This window comes from Fusarium phalaenopsidis (genome assembly GCF_050370095.1).
Source record: "Fusarium phalaenopsidis strain FUZ10S chromosome Unknown contig_32318, whole genome shotgun sequence".
In the NCBI taxonomy this organism is placed as follows: Eukaryota; Fungi; Ascomycota; class Sordariomycetes; order Hypocreales; family Nectriaceae; genus Fusarium; species Fusarium phalaenopsidis.
This window is the reverse complement of record NW_028145398.1, coordinates 45,786-58,269: the sequence shown is the minus strand read 5'-3', so window position 1 is coordinate 58,269 and position 12,484 is coordinate 45,786. Positions and strand designations below refer to the sequence as shown.

General features: G+C 51.7%; 6 protein-coding genes and 1 non-coding gene across 7 annotated transcripts; 2 read left to right on the top strand and 5 right to left on the bottom strand.

Annotated features, from left to right (window-relative positions):
- Positions 1-1,073: 1,073 nt before the first annotated feature.
- LRP88_12426 (uncharacterized protein) lies at positions 1,074-2,043 on the top strand (the record flags this gene model as incomplete). Its single annotated transcript, XM_083248819.1, has 3 exons — positions 1,074-1,586; positions 1,645-1,960; positions 2,012-2,043. 3 exons carry the CDS (start codon positions 1,074-1,076, stop codon positions 2,041-2,043), a joined length of 861 nt encoding a protein of 286 aa, XP_083095274.1.
- A 219-nt stretch (positions 2,044-2,262) lies between these two features.
- Positions 2,263-2,378, bottom strand: LRP88_12425. Its single transcript, XR_014475195.1, has one exon. It is a non-coding gene; the product is annotated as a 5S ribosomal RNA (ribosomal RNA).
- A 491-nt stretch (positions 2,379-2,869) lies between these two features.
- LRP88_12424 (enoyl-CoA hydratase/isomerase family protein) lies at positions 2,870-3,766 on the top strand (the record flags this gene model as incomplete). The annotated part of the gene is made up of 3 exons (XM_083248818.1): positions 2,870-3,163; positions 3,216-3,252; positions 3,303-3,766. The coding sequence occupies 3 exons, from the start codon at positions 2,870-2,872 to the stop codon at positions 3,764-3,766; spliced, it is 795 nt and encodes a 264-aa protein (XP_083095273.1).
- A 150-nt stretch (positions 3,767-3,916) lies between these two features.
- LRP88_12423 (MaoC family dehydratase) lies at positions 3,917-4,987 on the bottom strand (the record flags this gene model as incomplete). The annotated part of the gene is made up of 3 exons (XM_083248817.1): positions 3,917-4,464; positions 4,514-4,805; positions 4,859-4,987. 3 exons carry the CDS (start codon positions 4,985-4,987, stop codon positions 3,917-3,919), a joined length of 969 nt encoding a protein of 322 aa, XP_083095272.1.
- An 827-nt stretch (positions 4,988-5,814) lies between these two features.
- On the bottom strand, positions 5,815-7,614 carry LRP88_12422 (riboflavin kinase; the record flags this gene model as incomplete). Its single annotated transcript, XM_083248816.1, has 1 exon — positions 5,815-7,614. One exon carries the CDS (start codon positions 7,612-7,614, stop codon positions 5,815-5,817), a length of 1,800 nt encoding a protein of 599 aa, XP_083095271.1.
- A 378-nt stretch (positions 7,615-7,992) lies between these two features.
- LRP88_12421 (peptidase M24, structural domain-containing protein) lies at positions 7,993-9,600 on the bottom strand (the record flags this gene model as incomplete). Its single annotated transcript, XM_083248815.1, has 5 exons — positions 7,993-8,089; positions 8,155-8,261; positions 8,311-8,682; positions 8,733-9,372; positions 9,428-9,600. 5 exons carry the CDS (start codon positions 9,598-9,600, stop codon positions 7,993-7,995), a joined length of 1,389 nt encoding a protein of 462 aa, XP_083095270.1.
- Positions 9,601-10,477: 877 nt separating this feature from the next.
- LRP88_12420 (Alpha/Beta hydrolase protein) lies at positions 10,478-11,716 on the bottom strand (the record flags this gene model as incomplete). The annotated part of the gene is made up of 3 exons (XM_083248814.1): positions 10,478-10,686; positions 10,755-11,466; positions 11,516-11,716. 3 exons carry the CDS (start codon positions 11,714-11,716, stop codon positions 10,478-10,480), a joined length of 1,122 nt encoding a protein of 373 aa, XP_083095269.1.
- Positions 11,717-12,484: the final 768 nt, after the last annotated feature.

Genomic DNA, 12,484 nt, shown 5'->3' with positions numbered 1-12,484 from the left:
CAAACAAATTCGTGTCTGACGGCCGTGGAATAATAATATATTCACCATGGGCCCTCTGGTTGGAAAGAAAGCATGATAATCTCGGTACTACCATCCAAGAAAAGTTGGTAGCACTGACGACTATCGAGTCATTTGTAGCCGCCGGGGCAACGACCAGGCCAGATGTGTGGTTTGATGTGGAGACTTGGATCAAGGAGTCATTCTGGGAGCCGGAGCTGATAGAGAGGAGCCAATCTGTTCTACAGAGTTTCCGGGAACTGAAGACGGACCTTGTGGCAGGAGCTCGGCGAAAGAGAGCTGATTCAGATGAGTTGGGAGTTCGAGGGCCGGAGACGAAGCGAGTCTGCCCCTGCTAAGTATAGATCATTCACTCGTTGTACTCACCCTGACATCCTGGCTTCTATTGAAACAGTATGTCAACTATTGAGATCGAGCGTCGTGTTTACGCGATACGCACACCAGGGACGGGCTCTTGGTAGTCATTATTAAGTTAAATGAAGGCTACTCAGTGCAAGAAGACGCGATCGCCTGGCTCAGTTAACCCATCAAGGGCCAGGCTTCAACTATAATAAGAATACATTGGTAAGAAGACGCGATGGACTGATGGCCCCAGAGACAATGTCTCATATAATACCTAGTTTAGCAAGTTAATTAAGCATCAATATGAGTCTCATGTAGGAAATCGAGCTGTGTGTATTGGACTGCGAAAAAAGCAGTCTCCATAATCAAGCTGGGGATGCAAAAAGGGTTAATAGGTTAGTCGCATTACTGAAACACTATTTAACCGCTACATCCTTATAATCCTGGCTTCTTGTACAGTTAAGGAATGATAAGGATAGCTAATTATCGAGAACTTACGGAGTAAACCACAATTTGTTTATTGGCCACCGCATTTCAGTATGCTACCACTTGCTTACCGATCTAAACATTACAGTAGGTAGTTAGCGGTGGCTAATTTGGAAGGGGTTGGCCGCTCACGTCAGCATGATGGATTGACCAACAAGCATGCCGAAACTTCCCAGGCACGTTTTAATTCCTTCCCTCTAAAATTTGCAGCCAAACTCGTGGTCGACATGCCTGCTCTCAGACAAGCCCTCGGATTTTCCCGAGGCAGGTCACTGGCCCTCTCCATTCTCTTCGGCGGGGCCATGTCGCTCTTCTCCATCCTACAACTCCCCTTCATTGACATCGACAACGTCTTTTGCGGCAAGGACCCCTGGGCAACCCCCGGAGAATGCTATTGGTTTGGTAGGCCGGGGATCAACAAGCTTGGAATGAGGTTGCATCTTGCCACGTTTCTGCCGGCTGGTGCTTTGGTCGGTTGGCAGTTTGTACCGGCTAGTCGTCGACCGCACTTGGCCAAGTACCACCGTATCAATGGTTACGTGATACTTGGGTTATCAGCTTTGGGTACTGTTGGTGCTCTCATTATTGAGAAGCGTGCCATGGGCGGGCCTTTCTCAGCGCGAATCGGGACCTGGATCATAGGCTTATCGTTTACCACCGCCATGGTGATGGGTGTTGTCAGCATTAAGAAGCGACAATTTGAACAACATCGGGCCTGGATGCTCAGGGGTTGGTTCTACGTCAGTGCTTTCTTTCTTTACCTTCCGTTGTAAACCGAGACAGACTAACATGCTCCAGGCGGGTGCCATCATAAGCATGAGAATTGTCCTCATCGCAGTGGCAATCACCGTTGGCCAGCATGGATGGCTGTATCGACCTCTTCAGTGCGCCGTGATTGAGTACTTGGGCGAGTTCAACCCAGATGGAGTGAAGCCGCTATACCCGAAGTGCTCCTCGTATCTAGCGGGGGAAGACCCAGGGCAAGAGGTTCTTGTACGAACAAACTGGGACTTCAATGATCTCCCAGGAATGGCTGTCGCGTTGCGATATGGGTATCTGTTTGGAGGCTGGACTGCTTTCACACTTCATGCCGTGGGGGTTGAGATCTACGTCAGTGAGACCCTTTGCTGCTTGCGGGCCTCGCGATTTGCTAACAGATATTCAGTTACGACGAACGGCTCCCAGCCAGAAACTTAAAAGTAGATAATGCATAACAACTGAAGAGCAGATGGAGGTTCCATCTTAGCTAGTCCATTATGTCTCGTTCTGTGTTCCCGCTGATCAGGAGCAAGGTCTCAACAGAGCCCTTCGCGCCCCTGCTGTACTTCATCTACACTGACAAAACAGTAGATGTGACAACCTTCAGATAAAAGCACACCAACTATTCCAACTACTAGCAAAAAGGAAAGATAAAAACATACAACACCGGGCATTCGCCGGTCGTCACCGACCCGACTACTACTCCAGCGGTCGCCAGTTTGACTAAGGGAGAGCGGACGGGATCCCGTATTCTCTAGCGCCTATGGTCGTATGTGACAGGTTTGCTGCTGTGAGGATCTATGATGTCGAATGTTGCCGGCCAGTCCTCAAGCCTGAGATAGAAAGCTGGTAGAGCTTGCTGGAAAGTACTATAGCCTGGAATGCTAGCAACGATTGGTCCTTGACAGTGAAGTGAACTAGGAGAATGGCGGGACTAGACAAAACCATGTATCTTACAACCATAGCATAAAGATGCAAGACGCCAATAACGAGAAAGAGTATCGTCAATTGGAGCAACCATGATGCCCCACGCCGGGAATCCGGGGTTGCGGGGAAGTGACAAGGGCCATGGGGGCTAATGGCCATAACAAGAAGGGATGGCCAGGGTTGTCGAGCTTATTGCCGCTGACTCCATCACGAGCAGCCGAGGTGAAGTAGCTAGGGAGGGGGCCGTGAGTTAAAGCTTCAATCTCTAAAGACAACTAATACCAGGCCATCCTCATCTCTAAACAATCTTGTCTCCCATTCAAAACTCAATCTCATCATGACAACACCTCCAACAACAAACCCCATCCCCTCGTGGATCCAACACCCGTACCCCCACGTCCAAGACAGCATCATAAGCTTCCCCCGCAAAAACATTCTACAAGTCACTCTCAACCGCCCAGAACACCGCAACTGTCTCCCCATAGAGGCAACCATTGAGCTTGGCGCCCTGTGGAAATGGTACGACGCTGAGCCGGAGCTGCGATGCGCAGTCCTGACAGGTGCTGGCGACAAGGCGTTTTGTTCGGGGATGGACTTGAAGGAGAGGCTTGGTATGGTCAAGTCGAAGGATGTCTCGCTTGAGTTTCCTTCAGGTGGGTTTGCTGGGATGACGAATCGGACAGGCAGGAAGCCTATTATTGTCGCCTGCAACGGCCATGCGCATGGTAAGACCTGTGCCAATCAGTCAAGAAGGAAAGCTAACAGCTCAGGTGGTGGCTTTGAGATCGTCTTGAATGCCGATGTCATCTTTGCCTCTCCCAACGCAACCTTTAGGCTGCCAGAAGTCCTCCGGGGTGTCTCTGCTCTGGCTGGAGCTTTACCCCGAGCAATGCTTCTCTTTGGCAACCACCGGTGCATGGATCTCATCCTCACCGGTCGAGTGCTGGGCGTCGAGGAAGCAGTTCAATGGGGCCTTGTCAAGGAGATTGTGCCTCAAGACAAGCTGCTGGAGAGGACCTTGGACTATGCAAGTGAGATTGCCAGCCACAGTCCTGACAGCGTCATTATTTCGAGGTTGGCTGCGAGGGAGGTGTGGGAGACGGGTGTGAGTCGGGCGACCATGAGAGGCCAAGAGCTCTGGGGTGAGGCAATGCTGCGAAGCAAGAATGCGACGGAGGGTTTGGCTGCTTATAAAGAGAAGAGAGACCCAAAGTGGTTTCCTTCACATATTTAGACTTGAGCTGGGCAGTCCAGATGTGTCTCGATTAACATGGCTGCAATCTACAGCAATCTATTATAGAACGTAAACCTCACGAATTGCAGACATTATTAATATCGGACGGGAAGTCCATCCTATGATTAAATGGCGACTTGAAGACCAGAACTATAGCTTACTCCCCTCGTGAGCAATGCGCGCATAGCCGTTCGACAAGGCCACACGTCCGTCACCCTTCACAACAGTCTCAAACAAGACATCATCGGCTCCATCACTAGATCCAACAATCCACATCCTCGTCTCGAGCTCATCTCCAGGATACACAGCACTCTTAAACCTAGCGCCAAACTTCTTGAACCTAGTAGGATCAGAGCCACCAAGTTCCCTCAGCACTTGCACGGCGGTAATGTTCCAGGTCCCCAGGCCGTGAAGAATGGTTCCCTTGAAGCCAGCGCGCTTACCAAAGGCTTCGTCGGCGTGGAGGGGGTTGTAGTCGCCGCATAGGCGATAGAGAAGTGCAACCTCGGGTGTTGTCTGGAAGGTGGAAACAGCATCAGGTGCACGATTGGGAATCTTTGGTGTGGGTTTGGAGGGACCTCGAGGACCTCCGTAGCCACCTTGGCCCATACCAAATGCCATCGATGTCATCTTGACGTAGACAGTACCAGTCTTGGTATCTACGAGCTGCTGTTCAGCGTCGAGGATCATGGCGCCGCCTGTACAGAGTGAGTTACGAATACCAACAGCGAGCACCAAAAAGCTTACCCTTATCATAAACACCAATGACCTTGTTACGGACCTCCAAGTCAAGCCCATCAGAGCTAACAGGCAGAGGCTTGAGAATCTCAATGCCTCTCTCCCCATCCACCGACTTCTGAGCATCAAACGGCGGAACTCCGGGCACGTTTGTCGAACTCATGCTAGCGATAAAGTCGATGACATCTTGGGAAGTCTGCTTGAAAGCGAGATTTATGGGGAAAGTGGGAAAAGCGGCAAACTTGGGGTGAAGCTCGAACAAGAAGTGTCGCTCAGCTTGTTTGACGCCAATGGCATTGGCCTATAACTTGGTCAGCAGTCTGTTTATGAGTTGATGAGAGTAAATTAACTTACAAATAGTAGCACATCGCGACGGTTATAAGAGCACTTCATGGGAGGATACTCAAAGCCAGCAGCCTTGCTAAAGTCGACATTGTCGTATCGCCCCGAGGCGTTCTTTACAGGTCTGTCGCTCGTACTCATCTTGTGAACATGCAAGTCGCTGTGATCGAAAATTGATACAATGGAGTCTCTTGAGAATAGGCAGATACAATAAATACACACTTGATGGGATGCCCCCACACGCTGCGATGTGGCTATAAATGGTGGTTTACCCCGCGATCCAAGATCTGGGGTGCCGAGGCGGCTTACCGAGCCGAGGCTCGTCTTGGGGGATTAAAATCAACAACCCTGTCTTTAGTTTATTAATCTGTATTGAGGGGGTCTTCGGGGTTACCGATGATTTCATAGCCGAGCCAGTCAAGCATAGCTTTGAGATGAACCGAGACTGTAGAGTGCCCCCAGCCAGGTCGCGTCCATTGGGGACGCCCTTCACTGCCGGCAGACTACCTGTATCGGGGCAGCCTAGAGGCGCTCTTAGACGAAGCATTGAAGAGATGAGACCAGCGAAACAGTATCTGCAATAATCATAGAGGAGTAACATCAACTGGGGCAACTAAAGAAGAAAGTTGTCGTCTGCATTGCCGTAGAGGCAATTTGCCGTTCTTGGGGCAACAACGACATCAAATGAACCAGTATCCACAAATAAGAGCTATGCATAGAATCTGATATAGAACCAGGTACAATCATAGAGTGCTAGCCAAGCCTTCAGTTAGCTTCTCACACAACCGTGAGTGTCTCCTGTTAGAGAACCGGTAGATGCACCTCGTGAAAATGCCACTCAGTTCAGGGATCACGATAGTAAGTATGAATTCATATATTACAATTTTATAATGCTCCAGTTTTGCAATCTCCCATTCGCGTCCAGGGCTCACCGGCCGGCGGTCTTCGCATCAGCACTCAACTTCCCATCACCTCTGAATCCACATCCCACCGTTCCCATATACCTGATCCCTCATGGCCCCAGCCTCAGACCTAACCCCAACCCAATGCGTCGGAATCCGATCCATCTGATGCTGAACCCTACTCGTCGCCTCATTCAGCCTATCACCAAAACTCCTCTCGCTCCTCAGTGCGCGGATACTCGACGCCGCAATCTCGGGTCCCCACATCTCTCTTGCGAGGCTCGCCATGGTCGTCATGACATCTCGTCCGTGTTCTTCGACGATTTCTCCGTCTTGTTGGCCTGGTATCCATGGGTGTAGGAAGCCCATTAGCATCACCTTGACTCTGATTTCGAAAAAGGTGATGTCTTCAAAGTCGTGAATGAAGTGGACTGCGACTTTGTTCCGCTGCACGACTCCAGGAGGTCCGTTCCTTAGAGGGGCTATCGTCACAATAGCTGCGTACCAGTCGTCATCGATATCTTCCATGCCTTTGTTGGGCGGCACAAGACGCGCCCACGCTGCAAACACGCCTCCCATGCGCATCTTGACCTCATCAGGCACCTCAGTGAGATTCGCCGTTGGTATCCCAAGCTCCTTAGTCGACACTCCAGTACCGTGAACCACCTTGCCAGCAAGCTTGAACGGAAAGGGTGCTTCAGGGCCCTCATCACTACCAATGATGGACAAAGGACCCGTAAGTGCCGCACCTCCAACCATGGGATCGTACCGCCCAGCTTTTCCATTCCTCCAACTCTCATTCACAGCGTTGCCAATGCCAGAAGTGTGGTATGCGGCATGTGCAGCCTTCTTGATGGCTGCGTTAGGTGCAAATCTCTTGGACCCAGCCTCGACGACTGCACCCGCGACGCCCGTGTACTTCTTGGCCACCTGCTGTCCGATGGTGCTCGCGACCTTGATACCCATCTCCAACGGCATCGTGCTAAGACTCGAGCCTCGAACGACGCTGGCATCGGTGGATGTGCTGGCTATCCTGAAGACGGGGCTCCCACAGAGAACCTTCTTCCCGCCCTCCCCAGCGCAGAGAACAAGTCGGAAATACCCATCCGTGGCAGCTGCAGGTATTCGAATAACGTGCGTCTCCCTGGGAATGTGTTTCTTCAAGCGACCCGAGGCCTTCTTGACGAACCGCTTAAAGTCCCTCTGAATGCCTCGTTCCTCAGCTTCAGCCAGGTCCTCAACCTCAGCTTTAGAGGCAGGCGTGACATCGATCCAGCTCCCGTTGGTGCCCACCAGAGCCTTGAGGGTCATGCCCATGTTTCCGGTGAACCCCTTTTGCTGCAGCCACACCGTCCTACCTTGAGGAAGCGGCTCATCTGAGAGGATGGTGATGGGTACTGATGTCGCAGGCCCGCGATACCAGACGAGGGCGTGAGAGTGTCGAATGATGGTAAAGTGTTTGGTAGATTCAGCTGGGTGACTAATAAGTCCTCCAGCAAAATACTGCGCCTCTCCAAGAGCAGCCTTCCATTTCGACTGATCCTTCGGCTTCGAGTCTGTAGTAATTGTCGAAAGTGCAGAAGAGCTCTTGATCCTCCTAATCTCGTTGGTGGGACGAGGACCCAAAGATGATGCAGGCCTAGGAAGCTCATCAACCACAAAATCAACAGGTAAATTGCCCCTAGGATCAGCGAGGCCAGACTGCTGAGGAGCGTGAGCCCCCGTGAGGTTGGTAGCCGACCGAACGGGCCGTAGAGGCCGCGGCGGAGGTCCCGGAGGAGCTAAGCTTCCGGTGCCGTAAGCACTGTACGGGGGAGGCGCCGGCGCCGGTTTCCGGCGGATTGACGGGTCAGACCAGTTGTCCATGTCCGTAGCTGATGGAAAATAAATGTCACAGATGATTCGCGCCCATTTTGACGCTGAAGAATGACATCAAACGCAGGGAGGCCGCCTGGGCGAGCGGAAGGTTCTCCCAACAGGATCAGACGCGTCGTGGCGAGAAATTGCACAGTGCTAGTTCAGGGGGTGGGGAAAGATGGCACAGTACGTATACGGATACTCGTATCGCTGCCTATTGGAATGGACGACTTTAGTTGACACTGCATCCTCGAGGGTTATTGCATTTCTCGTATTTCTTCTAGGCTTTGATAGATTTCATGGAATTCCTTTTGTTCCACGTATCTACAAGTATTACGCGTCTCTATATCAAGACCGCCTACCAAGCCTACCGAGTTTCTTATCCCTTCAGTTCGAGACCAGAGTCTCTATCTCGTCAACCTCCTTTGGCGTAATCGTCAAGTTCTCGGATCCATCCTTGGTAATAAGAATGTTGTCCTCAATACTGCCCACCGTAGTTAGCAACCGTAACCGTGCAGTCAATAGCGTGACGGTATGGCCAAGACTCACCGGACTCCACCGACATCCCAGTACTTATCAAGCACGGCCGAATCGATAAACTTGCTGTGCACAGGATCCTCCAGGTACGGGGCGATGATGAAGTTGCAGAAATAAATCTGTGAGCGTTAGTTAAGCGAGTCTCAAGGCGTGTCTTCTTCAACTCACTCCGGGCTCAACAGTAATCACACTGCCGCTGGGAAGGTTGCCTCGCACGCGCAGGTATCGGAAGAGCTTGTCCTTATCCTCGTAGTTGGCGTTACCGCCGGTGTCATGAGTGTCCATGCCAAGATAGTGACCCAGACCATGAGGCAGGAAGGCAGCGCTTGTACGGGCCTTGAGGATCTCATCCTTGTCGCCTTTCAGGATACCGATGGAGAGAAGGCCATCAATAGCAATCTTGTGAGCGAGCAAGTGCACGTCATCCCACAAAACACCCTCCTTGAGCACTGCTATGCAATCATTCTGCATCTTCAGAACAATCTCGTAGATCTCACGAGACTCCTTGGAAAACTTGCCCGACAGGGGAAAGGTTCGGGTCTTGGCAATGTCAGATCTGTATCCACACAAGCATGCACAGGTTCACTCACGATATCAGCAGCATAGTTGTTCCACTCAGCACCAGCGTCCATCAGCAAGTTCAGCTTTCCCTCGAGAGGTGCTTCGTTGGTCACATAGTGCAGAGTCGCGGCAGCCCTTCCACTAGCTGCGATGGGATGGTAGGCCATCTCCTTGGCTCCATGAGCCACACATCTCTCCAAGAAAGCAGCCTCAAACTCTCTCTCGTTGACAGCAGTCTTGGCCTTTTCCAGAACAGCTCGGTGGGCAATGTCCGACACGTAGTTGGCCTTGCGGATAATGGCAACCTCGAACTCGTCCTTGACCACGCGGGAGACCTCAATGGCCTCCTTCAGAGCATCAAAGTTCTTCCTCTCGAACTCGAGGAATGTGACATGATCCGAGACCTGGTTCGCGATCGCGTAGGCTGTCGATTGGGGGTTGGCTCGCCCGAGGTGCGCCAGAGTAGCGTTCAGCTCAGAGGTGAGTTTGACCTCGTCGACATCGTATTTTTGGAGGGCCTCGTCGATGCTGAGGGGAAGACCGGACCAGATGACGCTATCGGGATCGATGGGAGGAATAAAGAGGATCGACTTGGAGGATTGGATATCGTAGATGTAGTAGCAGTCGGGGAGGTTGCAACCAGTCAGGTAGTAGAAGAATCGGCGCTGACTATTGACTTGTAAGAGTGCGCACTTCAAGGGTACATCATAGCGAACCGACTTACCGGAAGGGTTCGGGCTCGTCGTTGTCCTCGAGGAGCTTGGTCATGCGAGACTCGAGATAAAGGATACCGTTCGCATCGGGGATCTTTTCGCGGATGAGGTCGACGACGCGCTTAGCGTGCGACTTGCTCGGGTATTTGGCCTTGAGAACGGCCTCGAAATCTTCGGCGACCATGTTGGAAGCTTGCCCAGGACGTAGGGGTGAAGCAGTCGAGATTGCTCTAGAGCTGGTGAAGCGGGGTTGTTGCGATAGTGAAGCTCGTGAAACACCGAGGTATCCGGGAAAAGATAGTTTAGCAGGTGTCGAGTACACAACAGACCTCTCTCGTGTTACTCTCAAACTCAACGTCGAGATTGACCTGACTTGATAAAGAAAAGAAGCACGACGAAAAAGATACGATGCGGAGAGTAACCCCGCCATGGACTCGTTGCTGATGACAGCAGCAATGAACCAAACAGGAAGCTCCCAGCACTATCGACCACCGGCTAGTGGTCGCATCCACTAAACAGCTGCCCGTTACAGGTGTGCTCCCAAAGTTCCAGGGTCCCGGGTCCTTTTTACAGGGCTCCACTGCGGCTGTCTACGGCTTCCATAGGCGGTCCTTTTGTATTCAGTCGAGTTGAAGGATTGGATGGTGCGAGTTTTGGAGACGGCTACGTCATTGGTTCAAGTCGGGAGAATGATAACCCGGCAAATGAAGCCATCCCCACTGCTTCAATCAACAATCCCAATCTCCATCTGAAGCGATTCAGAACTTCAGGGCACGGTTGTTTTCATCTTCAGCTCGGACCCGATAGATTTGTTTCCAGAAAAGCATGATCCAGCCTTGTTCTGAGTTCACACCCCTTTCAAAACGCTCAGACAGCAAAAGGCAGATAACCGAGGGGGTTGCTAAACTCTCGCTTTGACCTCAACGCCTCAACCGATCTCGAGGTGGTTGCAAATTTCAGGAACAGGGTCATTTTCAGGTACAAGTAAGAGTTTCGGGTATATTACTAAATTTGTCCAAGAAGAAGTCAAAGTCTTAAAACATCCAGCTCAGATCCTGAGCTCATTCAGAGAGAAAGTCGAAAATAGCGTCGTAGGTCTGTCCACATGTGTACTCGAGATTCATGCCGTGGCCGGTACCAGGGATAACAGTCGTGTTCAACTGGGAGGCATGGGGGAAGTACTTCTTGGACGTGTCAAGAAGCGAAGCGAGCTCCGAGTCAACGCCACCAGTAGCCATGCAGTTTCCGCCACAGAAAGGAACGTCGCGATCTAATTAACCACCCCATCGTCAGTGTCATGTCATGTCAGTGCGCATCAGGAACAGGGTGGTATCTTACCGCCAGTCACCACAAACACGGGACCAGTGTATGAGTTCTCCTCCAGCATGGGTCCGGCAAGGGTCAGCAGCTCGCCAGGTGTCGTTGGCTGAGCAGTCTTGTACGCCAGCTTGAGCATCTGAGGGTCAAAGTTGCCCTCGGCGAAAAAGTTCATGTGAACGCTCACGGTCGAGGCCGTGGCGACGTAGCCGGCGGGATAGTTGTTGGCATTCGGCGACTCCTTGACGGGGATGAAGTTGTTGCTGACGGCGAAAAGAGACAGGTAGTTGGCTGTCTGGGCGAAGCCAGTCAGGACAATAGCGTCGGTGAGCTCAGGAGCCGTGTTGGCGAGAGCTAGAGAAATGACAGAGCCAAAAGAGTGGCCAAGGTGAACAGCCTTGGAGTACTTGGCGTTGATACCGGGAAGCAGTCCCTTTCTAGCCTTTCGAGTAAGCTCCTTGAGAGCAGCAATCTCGAGAAAGACCTGGATCTCATTGATGGGATCGCCCTTGGAAGAAGCGCCAATGCCGAGTCGGTCCCAGGTCAGAGTCGAGTACTTGTGCTGATCGACCGCCTTGGCGACGTAGCTGTAGTTGTACTTGTTGTAGGACATGTCCCAGTAGCTTCGATCGAATCCGATGCCGTGGGTCATGATCTGGATCTCATCACCAGGGCCGGAGTCGGGCTCGCAGTAGGTGGCAGCAAGCTTGTAGTTGCCGGTAATGACATTGGTCTACACTAGTTAGCAGCTATTGACAAGATCTCAGACAGTAAAAACTCACTCCCTTCGTAATCCCTTCAACAAAGTTATCCCCCTGTCGAGACAAGTTGAGAATAAAGTTGGTAACATCCACCTTGGTCAACGGCTTGTCCAAGTCAAAGACGGCATTCTCAGCCTTCAACGACACAGGAACCGTGATATCGGTGCACTTGCGCGCCGAAGCGGCAGCAAAGAGGGCAAATAAAGCGAAAGACTTGAACATAATGGGCTACTAAGGCTGTGTAGAATGTAGATCGGTAAGGACTGGGCGTGGAGAGGTGATGTTCAACGGTCAAGCCACTGGGAAGATGGTGAGACTTATACCCATTCTTGAAGGCAAGCGTCTCGATCTAACGAGTGAACATTTAATTGGCATCCTTGGCTCCCGGAGGTCTCGGCTCCGCAAAGACTCAAGCTAATGCTTCAGGTCGGAGACAAGAGACGGAGGCGTTGCTTTGCGTTTCCTCTCCCCTCCTCGGTTATAGAGACAACAAGACTCTCGGGCATTATCAAAGCGCTCGGCACTTGACCTAACAACAAAGTCCGAGTGATGTCGGGGAGATGATAGCACAGCTCTGCACCAACATCACACGGCATCATCTCCAGAAGTAGCAAAGCTCGCGAGCTTTCAAGGCAAACAAAAAAGCGGGCGAACTTTTGTAACCCCATAGAATCCAACAAGGTCCTCTAGGAAGATCGAAACAAATCTACCGATGGCTATGCAGCCAACCGGAGAAAAGAAAAAACGACCCGCAGGCGGGTTGATGATTGCGATCTTCACCCCCCGGCAGAGGAGACATCCGCACGGCCAGCACATCAATGTCTCTTCCTGGAAGTTCTAGACCAGGGGCATTTCCTAATGAGAGAGAGAAAAAGGTCTCCTGCTAGGAGTTGAAGGTTGCATCATCTCCACTCGGTCAGAAGGCCTCGGGCGCGCCATGACAGCAAAAGGATGGTCTATTTACCCCTTGCTGCTGTTTGCTGCAGACGG